Source organism: Corvus cornix, chromosome 12, assembly GCF_000738735.6.
Source record: "Corvus cornix cornix isolate S_Up_H32 chromosome 12, ASM73873v5, whole genome shotgun sequence".
Classification (NCBI taxonomy): domain Eukaryota; kingdom Metazoa; phylum Chordata; class Aves; order Passeriformes; family Corvidae; genus Corvus; species Corvus cornix.
The window spans coordinates 20521625-20542608 of NC_046342.1; the positions used below are offsets into that span (position 1 = coordinate 20521625).

At 48.3% G+C, this 20984-nt stretch overlaps 2 protein-coding genes across 4 annotated transcripts; one reads left to right on the forward strand and one right to left on the reverse strand.

Moving 5' to 3' along the window:
- Positions 1-182: 182 nt before the first annotated feature.
- On the reverse strand, positions 183-7139 carry SEC13 (SEC13 homolog, nuclear pore and COPII coat complex component). Of its 2 annotated transcripts, none has more exons than XM_039559156.1 (9): positions 6944-7139; positions 6432-6476; positions 5331-5446; positions 4746-4897; positions 3883-4016; positions 2954-3087; positions 2347-2467; positions 1410-1556; positions 183-1040 (listed from the first exon to the last, which is right to left on the reverse strand). In XM_039559156.1, the coding sequence occupies exons 1-9, from the start codon at positions 7121-7123 to the stop codon at positions 930-932; spliced, it is 1140 nt and encodes a 379-aa protein (XP_039415090.1). In that variant the 5' UTR covers positions 7124-7139; the 3' UTR covers positions 183-929. The 2 variants fall into 2 exon arrangements, with proteins under 2 accessions (XP_039415090.1, XP_039415091.1); XM_039559157.1 differs by lacking the exon at positions 6944-7139 and adding an exon at positions 6751-6844.
- LOC104683401 (cullin-associated NEDD8-dissociated protein 1-like) lies at positions 7109-20919 on the forward strand. 2 transcript variants are annotated; one of them, XM_039559151.1, is made up of 15 exons: positions 7109-7189; positions 9313-9456; positions 10696-10850; positions 11263-11386; positions 12027-12283; positions 12885-12990; positions 14067-14212; positions 14375-14667; positions 15070-15211; positions 15790-17295; positions 17666-17761; positions 18456-18625; positions 18734-18898; positions 19234-19341; positions 19547-20919. In XM_039559151.1, exons 1-15 carry the CDS (start codon positions 7122-7124, stop codon positions 19772-19774), a joined length of 3708 nt encoding a protein of 1235 aa, XP_039415085.1. In that variant the 5' UTR covers positions 7109-7121; the 3' UTR covers positions 19775-20919. The 2 variants fall into 2 exon arrangements, with proteins under 2 accessions (XP_039415085.1, XP_019135835.3); XM_019280290.3 differs by lacking the exon at positions 7109-7189 and adding an exon at positions 10111-10181 and having other exon boundaries at positions 9369-9456.
- Positions 20920-20984: the final 65 nt, after the last annotated feature.

The following is a 20984-nucleotide window of genomic DNA, read 5'->3' on the forward strand; positions in this document are numbered from 1 at the left end:
GGCTTCGTAAAGCCTAGTCTCGTGATGTACCATTACAGGAGAAAAAACCCCACCAAAAAACCCAAGCTCTTGCAAAGCTAATTCCATGGATGGGAAGACGTGACTGTGGCTTGGCTGAAGACAGACTGTAGACTGCCTTGATCAGGTCCCTGTGAAAAGATTATTTAATACAGCACACCAGGTTTTAACCAATAGGACTTTATTCTGTTGGTATCTCAACAAAAAAAAATCCAAACAACTGAGGTACAGTACAGAAGTGTGACTAAAAAAATAAACCTTCAAACCATGGTTTGATTTATTGATGTTGGTGAAATAACCAAGTTTGAAATTACTGTAAAGCAGAAGACATATGCATTCCACTACTCCTTTTCATCTTCAAGAAAGCAAAGAGACTTTCACGTGGCCAAGCACATTATTTGCAGAAAGACACAAGTACAACATCACTGTTACCAGCAGGGCTAGCTAGCACACTACCAGCTAACCCGAGAACTCCACCAGCCCTTTCCCTCACTTGAAGCAAAGTTCTGGCCTTTGAGGGCACAGAGTATTTGTCCCCTTGCATAAAAGAGTTCACACCTCATCATTTTAACAGCTTCCCCCGTTCTGTTCAAGTGCTTGAACTCTGAGCACAGCACATCCAATCAAATTTGACCCCTGAACCAGAAAAGCAGGGAATAATTCTTACAGTATCAAGGAGTAGTATCAAGAACAGTACTTGGCTATACTGTTTACTTTAAGGGAATGTCAATTAAGGCTGATTATCAACATATTGTAGCCTCCCAGTAATAGTTTTAGAGTGCTCATAAAATTGGATAATTGTTTCCCATGTTCATGTCCAGTTTAGATAAAATCAGTTCTCATCCAGCTAAAGACACATTGCAAATTAGGGACAGTGATCACTTGTTGCAGCTGGAGTACTCCGCTGTGCATCACTGCTCATTCTGCTGCCCTTCTATCACAGCAGACACCCCTCCTTGGCCCTTGTTCACGTCGCTGATACACGCCCACAGTCCGTCCACCGACTCCTTCCACAGTGTCACCTCAAAAACAGGAGGAACAGCTTTCAGCTTTAAACACATCCTGTTTCCCCTTTTCTTGTAGCTACCACAGCACTGGTTTGGTGATAGCCTGCATTCATATGAGCAGAGTATGTGAATTGTCAGTACCCCACAAAATCAAGTTCAGCCTGCATTTCTGCCCTCCAGTAAGGACTCAGAATGCAGTGCACGTAGTTTTCCAAAGGTTAGGGTCTTCCTGCCCTCTTGATAAATCAGAAGAAAAAATGTCCCCACTGCAGCAAAGGAGATTCTACAACAGCCATGTGTTAAACAAGTGACAACAGCCTGTCTCATTTCAGCTCCTCTGGAAACAGGGCACACAGCAGCAAAAGCCAAGGCAGCAGTACTCACTTTGTTGTCTCCTCCAGACACTGCAAGGATATTGGCAGTGATGGACCAGCTCACATGCCAGACGACATCATTGAACTTGTGCAGCAGCTTTGGCGACCAGGAGTTTCCAGAGGCATCATCACACGTCCAGATAAACACTCGGCCATCCTGCAAAAGCAGAGACCAAGCTGTCTGGGCACAGGAAACATAACCCTGATTTGCCCTTGGAGCTACACTTCCAAATCACAGCTCAGATACCACCCCTTGATGTGTCTGCATGGATTTGTGCTCAGCATAGCAAGGGGGCTGTTTCCTTGCTATGTATAAAGGCAAGGCAGGAGTACAGCTCTGATGAAAAAAACCACCAACAATAACTTGCAAATACCAGAGAAGAGCCCCCAAAATACATATGTATCAGCTGAAATACTTCCCCAAATTGAGATTTTGTTTTCCAGTCACATGGCAGGAGCTCACTAAGGAGTCTTCTTGATATTTAAAAAAAAAAAAAGCATTTACAGATTAGCAGCAAGAACACAACAGCCAATATGAAAGCTGAGGACATCAAAGCTGATTAAGAATGGCAGTTATTAGCAGACAGTATTTTTAGAAGGAAGTTCAGTGAATTTGATCCTGAAACACTAAAATACGACATTAGTTGGAAGGTCTTCCTCCTAGTGAGACCATCCTGCTCATGATTTTCAAAACAGAAGCCAATCTTTGGTACAGAAGCACACACACATAAACATTTGTCCAGAAATGCTTCTAATTGGGCTTCTGAGTTGGGGAGGAACAGGAATCAAAGGCTCTTATGCAGAGACCCAGATATAGCAAAGGATTGCCAAGAGGACCTGTTAGAGCAGCTCTATCCTTACAATTCCTTTACTAGAGAAACAGGGAAGGAAGCACACGGAAGTGAGCGCACCAAGCGCCTGCCTCTGTCGCTCCAAAGAACGCTCACCTGTGAGCAGCTAGCAATGGTGCTGGTTGGCAAACCTATGGATGGAGCCCAGGCCACGTCTCGCACCCAGTCACTGTGAGCCTCCAGCTTCTGCTCTTCTTTCCACTGACCGTCTTCTTCCCTGAAAACACAACTATATAGTCAGGAGGGTAGCGGCAGCATTTCTCATCCCCTGCCTAGGAAGGCCTTGGATTGTAGCTTTCAGACTTTGTATTGTTCATCCAGACAATACAAAGCACAAGTGTTCCCCACTTCTCCAAAAATCTCTATGGCTTGAACTGACAAAATCCCTTCCAGGGGACAAAGCAGCACAGGCAAAGAGGTTCTGACCTTCAGTTACTGTCAGAAATCTGCTATTGCCCAAGTTGACAGAGGTAACCAAAGACCATTAGAAAGCCACCCTTGGAGACAAGATCACACAGGGCTGGCATAAACTGCAAGAATCATGGGAGATATTGTGCACCACTAAGTTTCCATTTTTAAAACACTTCTCTAAAACAGTAATTCAAAAATTATACAATAGGGATGCTGAAAATATTACTTGAGATACTAACAGGGACACTCAAAGCCTAGAGTGTCAGGTTTTATCTAGCAACTGGGCACTTACTTCCAGATCTTGACCAGGTTGTCACAGCCACCAGATGCAAATCGTTTGATGTAGTTCGGCTTTTGACCAGAAGGTTGTTCTATAAGGCTCCCTGGTACAACAGCAGGAGCCCAGCTAACTGCATTACATCCAATCTAGTTGATGAAAAACATCACTGTTAAAAGTTGCATACTTTAATTAACTAAATAAATAAATAAAGGCTGCTGAGGGGGTGAAGAACACGTAGCATACTCTCTATTGGGAGTGAAGAATAAGCCCATCTCAGAAAAACTGAAGTCTTGCACAATGCTGGATGAATATCGGATGAATAAGAAATCCAGATGCAGCCTAGTCTCACTAAAGTACTTACTCAGAAAGCCTGAGGTAGCTAAGGGTATTTGCACACAAAATAGTTCATCTTGGATGTGTAAATAGGAGAGACAGAGACGGAAACTGCAAAAACACAAGGCACACACAGTTGCTAGTATTTAGGAATGCAGGAGTAGAAGGAACCTTTGGTCCTAAGCCAAATTTCCTTCTACTGGGGGCCACTGCCATTAGCTTATTACGTTCTGCTTAAACAAAAATCTCCACAATTTTGGGAGAAACAGGAGTCCTGCAGTTTCTCCAGCTTATTTATTCAGCTGGTGCAGGTATTCTTAGGACCAAGGCCACTTCTTACTAGGTAACTTTCAGCACTGTGTTTAACAATAATGCACAAGAGACAGGCATTGCCAGTGCTGTTAAGTGAACTTCATCTTATTTCCATTTCATTTTAGTGACTAAGAAGTATACCTGCCTACTCTGGATGAACTTAAACTATTCTTGGTTCTGATGTTTCACATAATTTCTTTGCCTTTCAGTATTTATCTAGTCAACTCTTTGAGGCATCACCTCAGTGTTACCTGTCACTCTGGGAATTCTGGGCTGCTCCAAAGAACCCGACTCACCGTGTGTGCATTGCTGATCTTTTTGACTTCCCACTGCCCATCACCCGTGTAGCTCAACAAGGAAATGGCCCCATCAGAGCTCCCACAGGCCAGGATCAGTCCATAGTCGTGTGGTGCCCAGCAGACAGAATTCACTGGGAAGGGCAAGACAGACCAGATTACACACAGGGACTACCTAAAACTGACTGACCAATTCACTGACTGGTATCAGCGGCATAGTCACCAAAAGCAAGTGGCTTTGAAAGCTGAGAATGCGTCAAATTTCAGCAAAAGCCAGCCAATAGCATTGTTTACTGAATGACAGAGAACTGCCTTTATTTTTGGCACCTTATTAGAATGAGAACACCAACCTAGCACTCTTAATGAGGTTAAAAACTCTTGACAACAGCAAGGAGCATCACTGATTAGAACGAGAAGTGAATGGCAGGCAGAGGACTTAAAGTACAGATCAGAAACCCAGCAAAGCTGGAGACTTCAGATCTGCATTGGGAGGGCAAATCATCTGAACACAACAGTTTCCATTTTAAAACAAAATACAGCATGATAAATGTAGTTTTTCTTACTGGAAACAGAGAGTATTTTCCTCAGTAATTCAGCTCCCTGCCACCTTTATTTGAAAGCTGACTTATTTGTATAACGACACCTATGGAAATGTGGTGTGAATCAGTAGAGAGGGTTATCCAGCAATACAACCTTAGGGAAATGTCCTGTTAGTGCTGAACAGATTTACTCTCTTCAGTTTTTATCCTCTTCTGTTTGACAGACGCTTTCTTCCTTAACACTAACAGATTTAATCCAGCCTTACCCAAATTCCCTCATCTCCCCAGTCTCCATTCCCAGCTCCATACTCCAACCCTCCATACCTGAGGAATCATGTCCCGTGTACTCATAGGTCTTTTCCCAAGTGCCATTTTCTTCCTTCCAGATAATAACCTTCCTGTCATAGGAACAGGAAGCCAAGATATTCCCATACATAGGATGAGCCCAGGCAACCTGCCACACGGGACCTTCGTGCCTGCAAGAAACAACATCATTTGGAAAAGCCGAGAAAAACCCCTTCCGGCTGCAGCTGCCTCACAGCATCACTGTTGTGAATCACTGTTCCAGGAGGGATTAGCACCCTGACATGAGGAATGGGTAATGCTAAGATGGCAATATTAGTGCCCTGACACAGGGCTCTCAGTCAGAGAAAACAATTCCAAATGTTTATTCTTGTATTAGTGTATTTTACTTCTTGAAAATCACAGGTGTAATGTACTAAACAAATGACCAATCCCCACTGTGTTTCCCACTGGGGCTCTGTCCCCGCCCCAGCTCTGGGAAGTTGTTCAGCACAATCTTGGAGGAGTTCACCCTGGAGTTCAACCTGCACTTTGTGCTGCCCAAGGGCAAAAGGACAAAGCATTAGGAGTTTGCCCTGATTAACCTCTCCTGTTGTGACATCTCACCCCCTCAGGTCTGCAATGAGGATCTGCCCTCCATTCCGGACGTCGAAGATCTTCACGGATCGGTCCGAGGAGCAGGTCGCCAGGCGCGTGCCGTAGTAATCCATCTGTGCATCGTGCTGCAAGAAGAGCAGGGAGAGCTGCGCTCAGCATGGCCAGCTTGGCCTGGTGACTGACTCCACTGCAGCACAGCCGCACCAGGCCCTACGTGGCAGGGTCAAAAGAACGGATTCAAACAATCCAGACATGCCACATAAGCAATTTGTTTCCCTAGCTGCTTCTTCAATCACTATGTAAATGTTACACAGAAGGAATCCAGGGAATTCTCACTGAGCAGCAACCCAGAGGATTTTTGATGAGAGAGAATTCAGGCTGCTGACTACAAAGCAGTGACCAGTTATGTGTTTTTGTTTCTTAAAATGTAAAGTGGGTGTATTAATACTGCTCTAAATTATGTTTGAAACTTCATCATCACCAAACCACAGAATCTTTAAGGTTGTAAAAGACCTCCAAGGTCACTGAGTCCAACCTTTGACCGATTATAACTTGACACTAGACCAGAGCACTGAGTACCACATCAGTCATTTCCTGAACACCTTCAGGGATGGTGACTCCACCACCTCCCTAGGAAGCCCCTTCCAACGCTTGATAGTCTTTTCTGTGAAGAAATTCTTCCTGAAGAACTAGGCTCACCTAACTGGGCTCCTTCCTTCTACAAATTACTTTGAAACCTTTCTTCCTACCCACACTAATACATCTGCTCCAAGAAAGATCCATGTAAAGGAAAACCAGTTCTATCAGTTGAAGTTCTGTACCAGTAAATATACACATGTATCTATTACTTCACAGACACGGGCAAAAACAAGCCCGCACATGAAAATTAAGATTTTACATCAATTCCCCTTCCCTCCGAGCCAACTTTTCCTCTCCACCCAGTATAAAATGGCAAGATCAGGATTTCAGACAGCATTCTGCATCCAACGCCCCACGAGTGTCCTCTTACACGGGCACCTACATGCCGCCCTCACTGCTCACAGAGAACCCCAGAGCAGCTCTGTTACAGCAGCCACCGGATCAGGCGGAGCAGCTCCCCGGCACACTTACAATCATGTCCTCGTGGGACGTGTCCACGGTGTTAATGACCGAGACCTGCGGGGAGAAGGAACAGAACGAGCTCAGCGCACCAAAGCGCGGCCGCGGCCCCTGGAGCCCCAGGCCATCTCCGGCCGCCCAGCTGGGGGCAGCGGCTGGGCCCGGTGCCCCCTGTGCCGTGCCCCGGGCTGCCCGGGCCGCGAACGGGAGGCCGCACCCGGCTGCGCTCGGGCCCTGCACCGGGACGCCGCCGGTTCCCCGCCCCCGCTCCCTCCTGCTCCGGACCCCCCGGCTCTGGTCCCGGGGCGGTCCCCGTTCACCCCCGCCTCACCATGGCGGCGGCCCCCGCGCTACTCCCGGCCCCGGCCTCTGCCCGCGCTCAGACGTGGCACGGCGGTCCCGCGCACAACCGGTCCCGCCGCGCCCCGCCCGCTTGCGACGACGTTCCGCTCGTGCCGGGTTCCGGGGGCGGCCAGTGCCTTCGCTGGGCAGGGAGAGGGCGAGGGGCGGGAGCGGGGACTGACCTGTCCGGCCCTGGGCACGGGCAAAGGCACCGGCTGGGCCCGGACAGAACCCTTCGTCGGCAGGGGCCGCCGCCCCGGCCCCCAAAGCCGTCTCGCCCGGCTCCTCCCGCCGCCTTGGGGCCGCCCGGCACGGAACGGAGCGGGCGGCGACCCGGGCCCCGCAGAGCCGGGCTCCGCCATGGCCAGCGTCTCCTACCATATCTCCAGCCTGCTGGAGAAGATGACCTCCACCGACAAGGACTTCAGGTGTGGCACTGCGGCACGGGACGGGCCCTGCGGGCGGCAGCCACCCGCGAAGGGCGCCTCGGGGCCCTGGGAAGAGGGGGCTGCCCAGAGAGGGGCCCCTTCCCACCGGGGGTCCCTCCGCGCCAGGAGCGGGTGTGCAGGAGCCCTGAGATTTGGATCAGTTCTACTGACACGGTTTCAAGCCGACTGTGTCCTAGCTGAGGAGGGGGGAAGGTAGAGAAGCCAGCGGTGTCCCCCTCCTTGCCTAGATTGCTGCTTGATGAAAGTGGAACGGGAATAAGAGTCTTGACTGCTGGACTTCAAGTTGTTATTTTTTTTGTGAATGAAGAACATCGTAGCAGAAATGCTTCTAATTTGTTTTGATAATTTGTGAGATAGTCAGTGCATTAAAAGGGAGTAGAGTCCCATGTCCCCGGGTGATGGATGCTGCACATACTGGCTCTGCTCAGGCTGCTTTGAGAACTTTTTCTGTGTGGTGGGGGAATGTGCCTCTCTAACAGGACTGAGATGCTTTTATTTCTTTGTTTATGTCGGCAGAAAGTTGGCGTCCTTTTAGGGTTAGGCAGGTGGCTCGATGTGTAAGGCAGTCTATAAAAAGTAATTAAAACTGACATGTATGAAAGGTTTCACTCCTGAGCATATTGTTCTCTCAGTACCAACCTGGAAGGTAATGTTTGGGCCAGACTTGGTATTTTGAGGTCTAAGAGAGGGTTTAGTAATAGCTTAAAAGTAGGTTGATTTTTGTAGAAGCTGCTGATGTTCTCAGATGTCAAAATGGGTATTTTATAAAGAAGTCAGTGATGGAGTAGTTGTACAAACAGTTTGTTCAAAGAATTTACAGTTAACACTCCAAACTAGATGTGCCCAACACATGTCATGTCACAGAGATATTGCAGGGCCATTTCCTCCCAGCACACGGCCAAACGTGACCAGTTAAAGGACCAAGTTTCTCTTGCTCTCCCCTCACAGATGGATCTGTTTGTGAGATCCCAAGGTCCTGGGGCAGGATGGCAGCAGGCAGCAAATCCAAAGCTGGATGTGTTGCCGCAGAAGGCTCTGTTCAGCCTGTGGCCATAATTGGTCATGCTGGTTCAACACAGACATTGAACTGCAGAGTGCAGCTGAAGAGCTCTTGTAGAATCAGAAATAGATTGCACGTTAACATCTTAGGGCACATTACTGCTGTTTTCTCACTCTGGATTTCGGGCTGGCTATGGAACACCACAGCAGTCCCTTGTTCCAGATGTACCTCACTGCTGCTCAGGAATGGGCTTGCAGATTGAACGATGACCTGTACATGAGAGATCTTATGTGCTGAATGAGTGACATCAGAGCCTAATTTAAAAAGGAGCTGTCATTTGGTAACAAGAGAGAAGGACTTTGTGGTTCCTGTTAGACATCCATTCTGTGCAGGGCTAACATTAGAAAGCAGCTAATACACGATAGCCACATTGAGGTTTCTTAGAACCTCAGACTCCTATACCAGCACCTTTTGCACTTCCTGCTCCCAGGAAAACAGATTCCAGAATTTCTCAATATCCATTTTGTCCCTGTTAGAAAACTGACTGTCAGTTGGGTCTTTGTTTTTCTTTCTAATCTGGAGTGATAAATATTTGATTTTTTTTTCTCACGGCAATCTAAATAAAGCCTAGTGCACTTCTGAGGTGTAGTTTGCATGGAGTCATGACTTTATTTTTCATTTTTGAAAGTGATAGGCCTTGTCCATGTGTGGAGTCATACTATCAGTGCTAGGTTAGCCAGAAAGAACAGAGCTAGGTGCATCCTTAGACCCCAGACTGCTTTTCCTAGGCCAGGCAATTGGTGAAAAAACTCATCATTATTTTTTTCTGGTATAGTTAACCATCTTCATTTAGTTGCTGAGAAAAAATACACATGCTAAGTGCCACTTTTAGAGTTTTTGTTTACCTGACCCCTGTTAGGTAGTTATCTGCTTGTAAGACAGTAGTGATTTTCCTTTTTCTTCAGGACAGTGTTGTACGTTACTTTTCGGTAGTGTGTTTTCATACAAGCACCAATTGCCAAGTTCTGTCCCAGGTGATGCAAAGGTGATGCATTTGTGTCTGTACATCAGCCAATCCACTTTTTACCCTGTGTCCTTTCAGGTTTATGGCCACCAATGACCTGATGATGGAACTGCAGAAAGATTCAATAAAGCTAGATGAAGACAGTGAGAAAAAAGTTGTGAAAATGCTTTTGAAATTGCTGGAGGACAAAAATGGGGAAGTACAGAACCTTGCTGTCAAATGGTAAGAGCCTGGACAGTAATAGCCATGTTCCCTGGCACTAGTAAAGCCATCACAGACTGCAGAGTGTGTGAGAGTGGAGCCTGGCCCTTGACACTTCCCTCAAACCTCCTTTGCAAGGGAGTTTGCCCTCTCTTGCCAGGCACTGCACTTTTTTTCTTTGTAGGCGCTCACAAGGGGTGAGCACACAGATACCTTTGTAGCAGCAAGAGATGATTTTGGAAGTACTTCAGTGTTGCTGTTACAAACATGCTTACCACATGGAAAGCACATCCCTAAGATTTTATTTCTTCAGGGAGAAGCACAATTTAAAATTTTGGTCATCGAGCTCTTGGCCTCTCTCAGGCTTTGAAATCCAGTGCTGAATTTCTCCATGGTTCTGTCTTTGACAGCAGTGGTACTAAACATGTACAGACCTTATGGTGTTTTAATTTCAGGTCCAAATCCTTTTCTTCAAGGGCGTTTTCATTGAACTTTATAATGCACTTGGATTTTTCCCTGCCTTGGTTCTGAGTGCAGCCTGTGCTGTTGCTTTGTCTTTGACCATTCCCATATTTTTTTAATCCAAATGAACAAAAGCAGAAAGTTCCTCTATTCGTGAATCCTCTGATAAAGGGATCCTGCTGCTGACATGTTCTTTCCCATCTCTTTCCTCAGCATGGCTAAGTGGGAGTGTTCAGTCTAGAAATGCCATTGAATGGCTCAGTTCACCCCAGGGCTCCAGAAAGGTGGGCCATTTAAAGACAACTTTGGGTTCCTCTATTTTTTCCTGCTGTGGATCCTGTTCATATTCCCTTCTTTTCAACCACATGCTGCTTCTATCTCTGTTCTTTCCCCATTATCTTTGGCCCTTTCTTTTTGATTCCCACTGTCCTGACTTTTTTTGGCCCTGCTCCTGTCTTTGCCTGCTTTGGGTTGGTTTATTCTGGGTTTTAAAGCAAAACAGTTGGGCACTGAGCAGAGGACCAACTTCTTAACTTCTTTGCCTGTTTATCTCTGGTTGTATCTGCAGTAACTCCATACTTACTGCAATCTCTCATCCATCCAGAGTGTGATAATGAGGAGGCCTCAAAATGGAACCAGGAGTATTTCCTTTATGTGCTTAAGGAGGTGCTTAGAGCGGAATGTCAGCCTTTCCCAGATAGGTGGCCAGGATCTCTAGGAAGGAGCAATGTGATGGTTTGAAGTTGGATTGGGCAGTTGGATTAGGCCCTTTATCCTGACTGGCTTCTCCTCCCACAGCCTGGGCCCACTGGTTGGCAAAGTGAAGGAGTACCAGGTGGAGACCATCGTGGATACGCTCTGTACGAACATGCTGTCAGACAAGGAGCAGCTGCGAGATATCTCCAGCATCGGCCTCAAAACAGTTATTTCTGAGCTGCCACCAGCCTCCACAGGTACACTGTCTGTCCCCATTTGTCACTGAGGAACAGGGAGTCCCAGCCTTTGGCAAATGGGGGAAAATGCAGAGTTCAGAGCCTAAAAGTTACCAATTCTATACTCACCTGCCAGAGGACAATTAGTGAAATCAGGAGGAGAGACGGTAGAGCTGAGATACCAGTGTGATGAAAGATGGAATGAAATGAAAACTTGAGCTATATTTTGAACTGTGTATCCCAAAAGTGCATCAGCTTTTCAGGGGATGCCTGAGGCTCCCAGCAATAGGATTTTCCTCTGCAGCCATCTCATGAATCTGTCCTGATTAGATCTCCCAGTGGTGATTTCTTTTTTCAAAAAGGGAAAGAATGGTTCCTAGCAGCAAAAAGACTCCTTGTTAACTGACAGCAGGGAAAAATATCTCTCTTGCAGGTTGTACCATGACAGCAAATGTGTGCAAAAAGATCACAGCCCAGCTGACAGGAGCCATTGGCAAGCAGGAGGATGTGTCCGTGCAGCTGGAAGCTCTTGACATCCTGTCAGATATGCTGAGCAGGTACCAGAGGATTTCCTTCTGGCAGCTGTGCATGGCAGGGGGCTGCAGGGATGTGTCTGCCTTTGATTTCTTTACTTCCCTAATCCTATTACTGGGACTTAAAAACACAGGATTTGGTTGGCTGCTCCTAGGGAATATCTGAGTAGAGCAGGTCCCCAGCAGGGATGAGAGATAACATGTCAAGCCTTTCTGTGCTTGGGAATGGCCATGCCTCTGGTGATGGATCCCACAGAAGCTTAGCTCACACAAACATGGAAGGGTGAGGGCAAAGCAGGGAGGTTTTTTTTAGCCTATGAGCCCATCACATATACTTTTTTTCTTTTCCTGGCTGCCTCTTGTTGCATAAGTCAGAGTGACAGTGTCATATGTCATCTGCATGCAAGAAATTATTAGCACACCCTTGGGTCATCCAGAAGGACACAGTCAAAAACTCCTCCATGATGGAGACAAATAACTTCTCCCTGTGTTTTACAGACCAAGTCAGTGTTCAGACCAAAATGACAAACCCACCCTTCTCCTCCCCCTCCCCATAATGCACATGAAGTCTCCATAGCTGAAGGATTTTTAGATTTGTTGCTGCCAAGAGGGCTTTTTTCTGAGCTTTTGGCTTTCACCTTCTGCCTTGTTCTGTTCACTGCAGGTTGGGAGGAACACTCTACTCGTTCCACTCCTCCATCCTGACCTGCCTGCTGCCCCAGCTGACGAGCCCCAGGCTGGCAGTACGTAAACGGGCCATCGTTGCCTTGGGGCACCTGGTCTTGACCTGCAGTAGAAACATCTTCTCAGAGCTTACAGAGCATCTGCTGGCGGAGCTGAAGAGGAACGAGTCTACGTCGACCACCAGGACGTACATTCAGTGTGTGGCTGGCATCAGCAGGCAGGCTGGGCACCGCATAGGTAGAATGAGTAGCTTGAAATGATGCTGGGAAATGTACATGCATTTTAGAGCAGCTCCTCTTAGTGGTCACTGTTGTTAATGTATTAGTGACTTGTGCTTGTGATCCCCTCTGTGGTTCTGGCCTGGTTCTCTGATCTCCACTTGGAAGGGAGGAAACACCAGAGTATCTCTCTGGCTGCCCTTTGCTAGTGACTTCTCCTCAAGATCTTGCAGCACTTCCCTGGTTTGAGTTAACACCTCTATGATCTAGGTCAGTGGATTCACCCCCTTTTAAAGGACAGGAGAAGTGCATGGCAGCATATTGTATTACTTGTCTTAAAGACCTCCCAGAGTTGAGATCAGATCCTGAGAGATCTCTAATCAGAGCTCTTCCTGTGACTGAAATGCCAACGAGGGGCTGCAAACAGGGAGCAGGGATTGGCTGCTGAAAACCAGCACAGCTGGTTTTGGTGGGCTGCTGGCTCCTTGCCCATGAGGTCGGGGCAGGAATGCTCTACCAGGCAGGCACAGGAAGGAAGTGCCAGGGGGCTGAGCTGTCAGCTACCCAGGTGAGTGAAGGCTAGGATGGTTTTTCACTGCTGCTTGCTTTGTCTTTCCCAGGAGAACACCTGGAGAAGATAATTCCTCTGATTGTTCAGTACAGTAACGTGGATGATGATGAGCTGCGGGAGTACTGTTTCCAGGCCTTCGAGTCCTTTGTGAGAAGGTGTGTCCCCTTGGGGAATGCCTCTGCACCATCCAGTGCATCTGTGTCCTCCTGGTGTAAATATCCATACGTTTGGCATCCTCGAAGGAGGGCCTTCCTGCATGCATTCCTGTTGGGAAGGCAGTTCACATATGAAAGCTCTTCTGCACATGCAGGGTTGGACGGGAATTAGGAGCTGCTTTACCTCAGCATGTGAGGCTGTCCTTCTATATTGGTTTTTCAGGAGTGGGAGTTTTCCTTGTCCGTGGAATGTTCCTTAGCCAGAGGGAACTGCCTCACTCCTGGTGCATGGAGGGAGCTGGAGGCAGGCAAGGGGGTTGGGCAGAAGAGCTGCTGAGCTGCAGCTCTCCTGTTGTTTGGTCAAATATTTACTGCTTGGAAAAGGAGCCCTGCAGAGCTGCTGAGGTGTTCTCTCAGGAAGGGAGGATTCAGTCAGGGTGTGTATGTGTGAACTGACACACACAGGTAACCAAGGGCAACCATCAAACCACAGCTGAAATGCCAGCAGTAGGTTTATTTCATTACCTTGCTAATAACGCCGGGCGATGGAGACACGTGGGGACACAGGCTCTGTTTGGCTTAGTTCATCGTAACTCAGAGAAGGGCAAGGGGGCTCACTGCCTGCCTCACTCTAACAAAATGCTTTGTGCATGTTTGTGAGAGTGTGTTACCTCTCCACAGGAATTGTACTTCTGAAAACATGCAGAGGATGAACAGCATTAGGTATAACAAGTGGTGTTTTCCCACACTGACATCTTTAGCATTCCCAGCTGCAAGGTCACTTTGAGCAAAACTATTCCCTCCTCCTCTCCAAATCTGGTTTTAACTCATTCCTCCCAACAGGGTGAAGACAATTGATTTATTTATTTGTCCTTATAAAAATTACTGCATCCTCCCATAGGGGAACGTGGCCTTGCTTTATGCACAGCAGGAAGGAGCATCTTTGGTTTAATTCATCTTATCAAAATCTTCACATGGTCTGTGAAGCCCTTTGGGATCCTTTTGAGATTAATATTACTTGGATATTTAAAACAGCTTAGTCTCTGATTACCTCTTAAAATTTTAATTTGTTATAGGTGCCCAAAGGAAATGGATCCTCACATCTTGAGTGTGATGGCACTATGTTTGAAGTACATTACCTTTGACCCAAACTACAACTATGATAATGAGGAGGAAGAGGAAGAGATGATGGAAACTGAAAATGGGGAGGATGAAGAGCAAGGTGCCTGCTTGTGAGGATGGCTGTGCTCAGCAGAACACGGGGTTAACATTTCTCCCCTTCCTGCTTTCTCCTCCTGGAGAGGGCAGCTCTGAGGATCAAGTGATCCTTTAGCTCCAGTTTTCTCATAATGCTGCACCTTGTTTTCCCTTGTGTTGTTTCTAGAAAGCGACGATGAGTACAGCGACGATGACGACATCAGCTGGAAGGTCCGCAGGGCTGCGGCCAAGTGCCTGGAGGCCATTGTCAGCAGCAGGCACGATCTCCTGCAGGACTTCTACAGAACTCTCTCCCCAGCCTTGATAAGCAGGTTCAAAGAGAGGGAGGAGAATGTCAAAGCTGATATCTTCAATGCTTACATCTCCTTGCTGAAGCAAACACTGCCCACCCAGAGCTGGCTGCACTCTTCCGATGCCTCTGGCAAGGATGATGTTCCCCTGACGATGCTTCAGAACCAGGTGCGTGAGCAGGTGGCGGCTGGGTTAAGTCACAAAGCAGTGAGAAGTAGGTGCCTTGAGAATGTGGCTAGCTGAAGGAGCCCTGGGGCAGGGATCTAGAGGGCACCAGATCCAGAGGCCTGGCTGTTTACTGTCTGTCTCCTGCCATTCCCGGGGTAAGAGTGTTGGCACAGCACAGGAGCATTGGGGTACAGCTGGCACTGCCCTTCCACTAGCCACTGGCACGTGTGTGCAGGCTGAGGCTGGGTGGCTTCTGGGTGAGGTGTCTGGCTGGTGCCTTACTGCAGCTGTTGCTCGGGAAACTTGTTGAATAAACTGTGGTAGAAATGTACCAGAGTGAGCCTCTGCGAGCAGCTGAGATGACTGAGGTAACCCCTTCTTATTTGCTTCTCCAAACTGCAGGTTCCCAACATCATCAAGGCCTTGCACAAGCAGCTCAAAGAAAAGAGCATCAAATCAAGACAGGGTTGTTTCAGCCTCCTGACAGAACTGGCCAGTGTTCTTCCTGGCTGCCTGGCAGATCATATACCTGCACTTATACCTGGTAAGCCTGTCCATGGTCTGGGGTGAAGGAGCAGGGTTGGCAAAATCCATTCTGAACATATGTGCTCCTTGCCTGCGTGTTCCAGTTTTACTCCTGTGAATTATTCTGCTCAGCATTAGGACATACACATGAAGCTGTGCTCTGTGCTGATGTGCTGAACAGCTCCCACATTATTTCTGGCCTCCGCACTGAAAGCCAGGATAAGAATGTCATGTTCATTTCCACAGTCCCCTGACAAGATGCTTTTGGGAGGGCCTATTCCAGCCTCCTCTGAAATAAGCTGTTATCACACTGAGAGCAGAAATACAAATGCCATTTCCTTTGGCAAAATGCAGTAGCATTTAAAAAAAATCTTTATATTGACTGATTCTTTAATTTGCACCACCACATTTTCCTCTGAGCTCTCTGGCCTGTGGGCTTACGAAGCATCCCACTGCTGGAAGGCTCAGGTCCCGCCTTTGCTTTTGGTGTGACTGTACAGTGAATATGAGAAAAGTCTCCTGTGATTGTCCCCGGCTAGATCCATGAACCTCCTTCTTTAGGAAAAATATGACATCATCATATTTTCTTCTGCACAGGTATTGTTTTCTCCTTGGCGGATAAATCCAGCTCCTCCAACATGCGGATCGACACACTGTCCTTCCTCCACGTCCTTCTCTGCAACCACCAGCCAGAGGTATTTCACCCTCATGTCAAAACCCTGCTGCCTTCTATTGTAACCTGTATTGGAGACCCCTTTTATAAGATCACATCAGAAGCTTTGCTGGTGACTCAGCAGCTTGTGAAAGTTATCAGGCCTTTGGACAAACCTTACACCTTTGATGCCAAGCCCTATGTGAAGGAGCTTTTCCCTGGTACTCTGAAGCGGCTGAAGGCAGCTGACATCGACCAGGAGGTGAAGGAACGTGCCATCTCCTGCATGGGACAAATAATTTACAACTTGGGAGACCATTTAAGCACTGACCTCCAGCCAACCTTGAAGATATTTCTGGAAAGGCTCAAAAATGAAATCACCAGACTAACAACAGTTAAAGCGTTAACCTTAATTGCTAGTTCTCCACTTAAAATAGATTTGAGACCCATCCTAGGGGAAGGTCTCCCCATTTTAGCTTCCTTCTTGAGAAAGAATCAACGTGCCTTGAAACTGAGCACTCTGAATGCTCTGGACATCCTGGTGAGGAACTACAGCGACAGCCTCAAGCCTGCCATGATTGAGGCTGTGCTAACAGAGCTCCCTGTCTTAATTACCGAGAATGACATGCACGTGTCCCAGGTGACCATCATGTTCCTTGTGACTTTGGCCAAGGTTTATCCATCCTGCCTCTGCAAGATCAGCGGCTCCGTCCTTGCTGAAATCTTTCAGCTTGTCCACTCACCTTTGCTTCAAGGAGGGGCTCTGAACGCCATCATTGACTTCTTCCAGGCACTGGTCCTCACAAAGATGGCTGCCACGGGTTACCCAGAGCTGATGAAGCAGCTGACGGCACCCATTTACTCCTCGGGTTCGGCCGGGGCCTCGCTGACGTTGCACAAACAGGTGTATCACTCCGTCGCAAAGTGCGTGGCAGCCCTGTCCTCAGCCTGCCCAAAGGAAGCCCCTGCAACAGTGAACCAGTTTGTCCAGGATGTGAAAAGTCCCAAGTCCAGCCCTGCTGTTCAAGTGCTGGCTTTCCTCTTCCTGGCAGAGGTGGGCCGCACCACAAACCTCAGTGCTCAGAGGGAGCTCAGAACCGTCATCCTGGAAGCGTTCGCTTCCCCCAGCAAAGAGGTGAAATCTGCTGCCTCCTACGCGCTGGGGAACATCAGCGTTGGGAATCTGCAGGAGTATCTGCCCTTCATGCTGAAGGAGATCGGAAGCCAGCCCAAGCGACAGTACCTGCTGCTGCACTCCCTGAAGGAAGTCATCAGCTCCTCCCCAGCCGACAGCCTCACGCCTTACGTGGAGGATATCTGGGCTCTGCTCTTCAAGCACTCTGAGTGCACAGAGGAGGGGACGCGCAACGTGGTGGCGGAATGCCTGGGGAAGCTGACTTTGGTGAACCCTGCTGAGCTGCTGCCCCGGCTGAGGAAACAGCTGTCAGCAGGTAATGGGTAGGGCAATGGCCAGAGCGGGGAAAAGCTGCCTTTTGATGGAAATTCATCTTGTAAAGCGCTTGTGGGTACAACAAGGGAGCAAAGCCAGTTGAGAGGAGAGCGGGTAACAAGATGGATCTCTCTGCAAGGGGGATCAGAGGAGCACTGGTCTGCACAAGAGCAGGAGGATGCTGGGAACAGGGACTACACAAGGAGATTGTGCAGGAGCAGATTCAAACACAGAGTTGATAAGAAGAATCCTCTACTCCCATATTTCTATAACATGTGTAACAGAACTAAGGGCAGAATATGTATTAGAGAGTTACAGCAGTGATTTTCTCTCTTGATTTTTCACTGTTTTTCTTCCCCTCTTCACTGCAGGCTCCCCACATGCCCGGAGCACTGTGGTTACTGCCATCAAGTTCACGATTACAGACCAGCCTCAGCCCATCGACACTCTCCTGAAAGGCTGCATAGGTAGGCTGGTATGGGCAGTGGTGTGAGCTGGGAGCATGAGAGGTTGAGTGTTGTTAGCTGCTCAACGATTTTCCAGTCCTGTATGAACCTAATCTAGTCCAGTTAGTTTCTATCCATGTTTCTCAGCTTTTGGGATTAAAGAGCAACACTGTACTGTGAGTCCCTTGCTAAATGCACTGATGCCTCGCTCCTGGGCATGTTACATTGTTTTTTAGAATGCTTAAGTTCCTTCTGCATTTAAACTCAGAATTCCAGCACCCCACAAAAAGGATCTTCAAAAAATATAACCTGCATGAGAAGTGTGTGATGTCCAGGGAGCCCACACATGGATCTGCTCTATAGAACTGGGCCTTCTGTTTCAGAGATGTTTGATCAGATGGGATCTGAGCAAGAAAAATCCCCCACAACTTCCTTGAATAACAAAGCTTCTGATTTGAGTTTAGGGTGAGGTAGCTAGAGTCACACCATTTGTTTTTATGCCCAAATGCAGGATAGTTGTGTTTCTTTACTGTATCCCAAATGGAGGGAGAGAAAGCATCTCAAATGGCTCTGACAGACCATGCCACTAGTTATTTTACCATAAATGCTTTCATAACCAGCCTCCTTGAAATACACCTCAATATACTTTTAAAATGCTGCAAAACCATTGCAGCCTGTTGGCTGCAGGACTGACTGATGTTTTCTTATCCCACAGGTGACTTCCTACAAACCCTGCAAGACCCAGACCTCAACGTTCGCCGTGTGGCTTTAGCCCTGTTTAATTCTGCTGCTCACAACAAGCCTTCTTTAATCCGGGATTTACTGGATACAGTGCTACCCAGCCTGTACAATGAAACCAAAGTCCGAAGGGAGCTCATCCGGGAGGTAACTGGGCTCAGCTGTGTGCCACACTCACAGCGGCCTGTGAAGCTGAGATGGAACTGTTGCTCTGTCTGCTCTTTGGTGACAGCTGTACTGTTTGTCTTGGTTCAGGTGGAGATGGGGCCATTCAAGCACACAGTGGATGATGGCCTTGATGTGAGGAAAGCCGCTTTCGAGTGCATGTACACCCTGCTGGAAAGCTGCCTGGATCGGCTGGACATCTATGACTACCTGAACCATGTGGAGGATGGGCTGAAGGATCACTACGACATTCGGGTAGGCGCTGTGCCCTAACTGATGTAATTTTCTCTGGGCAGCAATCAGGCTGTGTATCCCCACAGCTCCAGGCCAGGCGGTGCAGTGTCCCCAGGGCTGTCAGCCCTTTGCAGACACCTGCAGCACAGTGCACACCTGGGCCAGCTGCAGCTCCAGCCCACTGGCTGCCAGGGGTGTGTTTCCAGTACCACCAAAGCTCTTACCAGAGCCCCTTGCAAAAGTGCAGAGGAACTCCCCATGGTGCGGCTACAGCTCGGCCTGTCAGCAGAGTGGGCCCAGCTCTGAGCCTCGGGGCCACAGAGAACCAACACCAGTTTACCTCCCCTCCTGCCCAGATGCTGACGTTCATCATGGTGGCACGGCTCTCGGTACTCTGCCCCAACGCTGTGCTGCAGCGGCTCGAGCGGCTGATCGAGCCCCTCCGGGCAACCTGCTCCACAAAGGTAAGAGCAGGATCGTGCAAGGGCCTGGGGTGGGTCCTGCCCAAAGCTGCCTCTGCTGCTGGCCTTCTCCCTCAGTGCTGCTGAGCCACCTGCTTCTCTCACTTCCCGGCTGAAAAGTATTCTGCTGGCCTTTGCTGTTGTGTTGGTTCTGTGCCTGTATGGGCTTTTCTAAATGCCAACTGAAAACGGGGCTTTGGATTTGCAGGTGAAAGCTGGTTCAGTGAAGCAGGAGTTTGAGAAGCAGGATGAGCTGAAGCGCTCGGCCATGCGCGCAGTAGCTGCTCTCCTGACCATCCCTGAGGTGGAGAAAAGCCCAGCAATGGCAGAGTTTTCATCCCAGATCAGATCCAGTCCTGAAATGGCATCACTTTTTGAGAGCATTCAGAAAGATTCTGCTTCCCTCCCCACCTCGGAGTCAATGGACATGAGCTAAGATGTTTTTTCCCCACCACCCTCCTGCCCTTGGGATGCCCCAGCCAGACACCAGCTGGGCAGGGAGAAACAAATTGAGCTGCTCTCCTGCCACAGCCAAGTCCAAGTCCCTGGGCAACCACAGGAGAAACTGGGGATGGTGTGTGAAATGTGACAGCTGGACGTGGCTGGCTTGATCCAGCTGCACTCGCATCAGACACCTCACAGAACTGGAACAAGACCTGAGATCAGGGGAATACAGCCTCATGTAGGTGAGGGGCTGGAAGATGAATATTCCCACTTTTTAGTAAGTTTAAAGGGGTGCATAAAGCAATCGAAGTTGTGGTCCCATGAGCAATGGAAACTACTTCCTCAAATAGTCCTTACTGCAGTACCAAGGTTTTTTAATCACTGCACATGCACTTTCTACCTTAAATTGCCCAAGAATGTATTAATAGTGTTTTCACTAAATAACATGGCTAAAAACTGGAAGCCATGTCTTTATTAATGGGTTCATCCCGCAGGCCTTTTGGGAAAGGAGACCTGCACCTGCCAAGCTGCAGAGGCTGCACGGGGCAGGGGGGTTACTTGACACCCCCACCCTCCTCCTGGAGCTTCACAGTTTGGCATTTGGGAAATACAAAGCTTTGTTGCTTGGCTTCCATATTTATGGTTTTGACTGCAAAATACCTCAACCATCTTCCCCAAGGGATAATTAGTGACTGTTTCAGTGACAAACCCTGCTTTAAGCTTCACTTTGCACTAACACTGGCTTCTCTCCCCTTGGAGCACCTCAGTGTTGGTGTCACCAGCCACAAGGGTCTACTGGTCCTGTCACAGATCAGCAGCAGGCATCTGCAGGAACACTGATGGTCAGTGTGTCACACGGCTCAGAGGTGGCAGGCAGGAGCCAGGGGTGCAAGCACACAGTCCATAGTAGCTGCTGTGCTCAAATCCTCCTTTGTGCAGGAGAAAATGCCTTAAGAGACAAAGGTTCTAACAACCAACTAGAAGATGAGGCCATCATGACACATTGCTCTAGCCATGAACTGCTCTGTGCTTTCTCTTCTGACAGAGTGGTTGATGTGAATAGTATTTATAGTGCTGTGTGAAAGGACGTCTGTTGTCCGGGTGGTATAGGAAATAAAATATACTTGTGAAGCTGCATGCCCTGAGTTCACTGGCCATCACCATGACACTGCTCCTTGAGTGCCCCAACAGCAGAGCCAGGA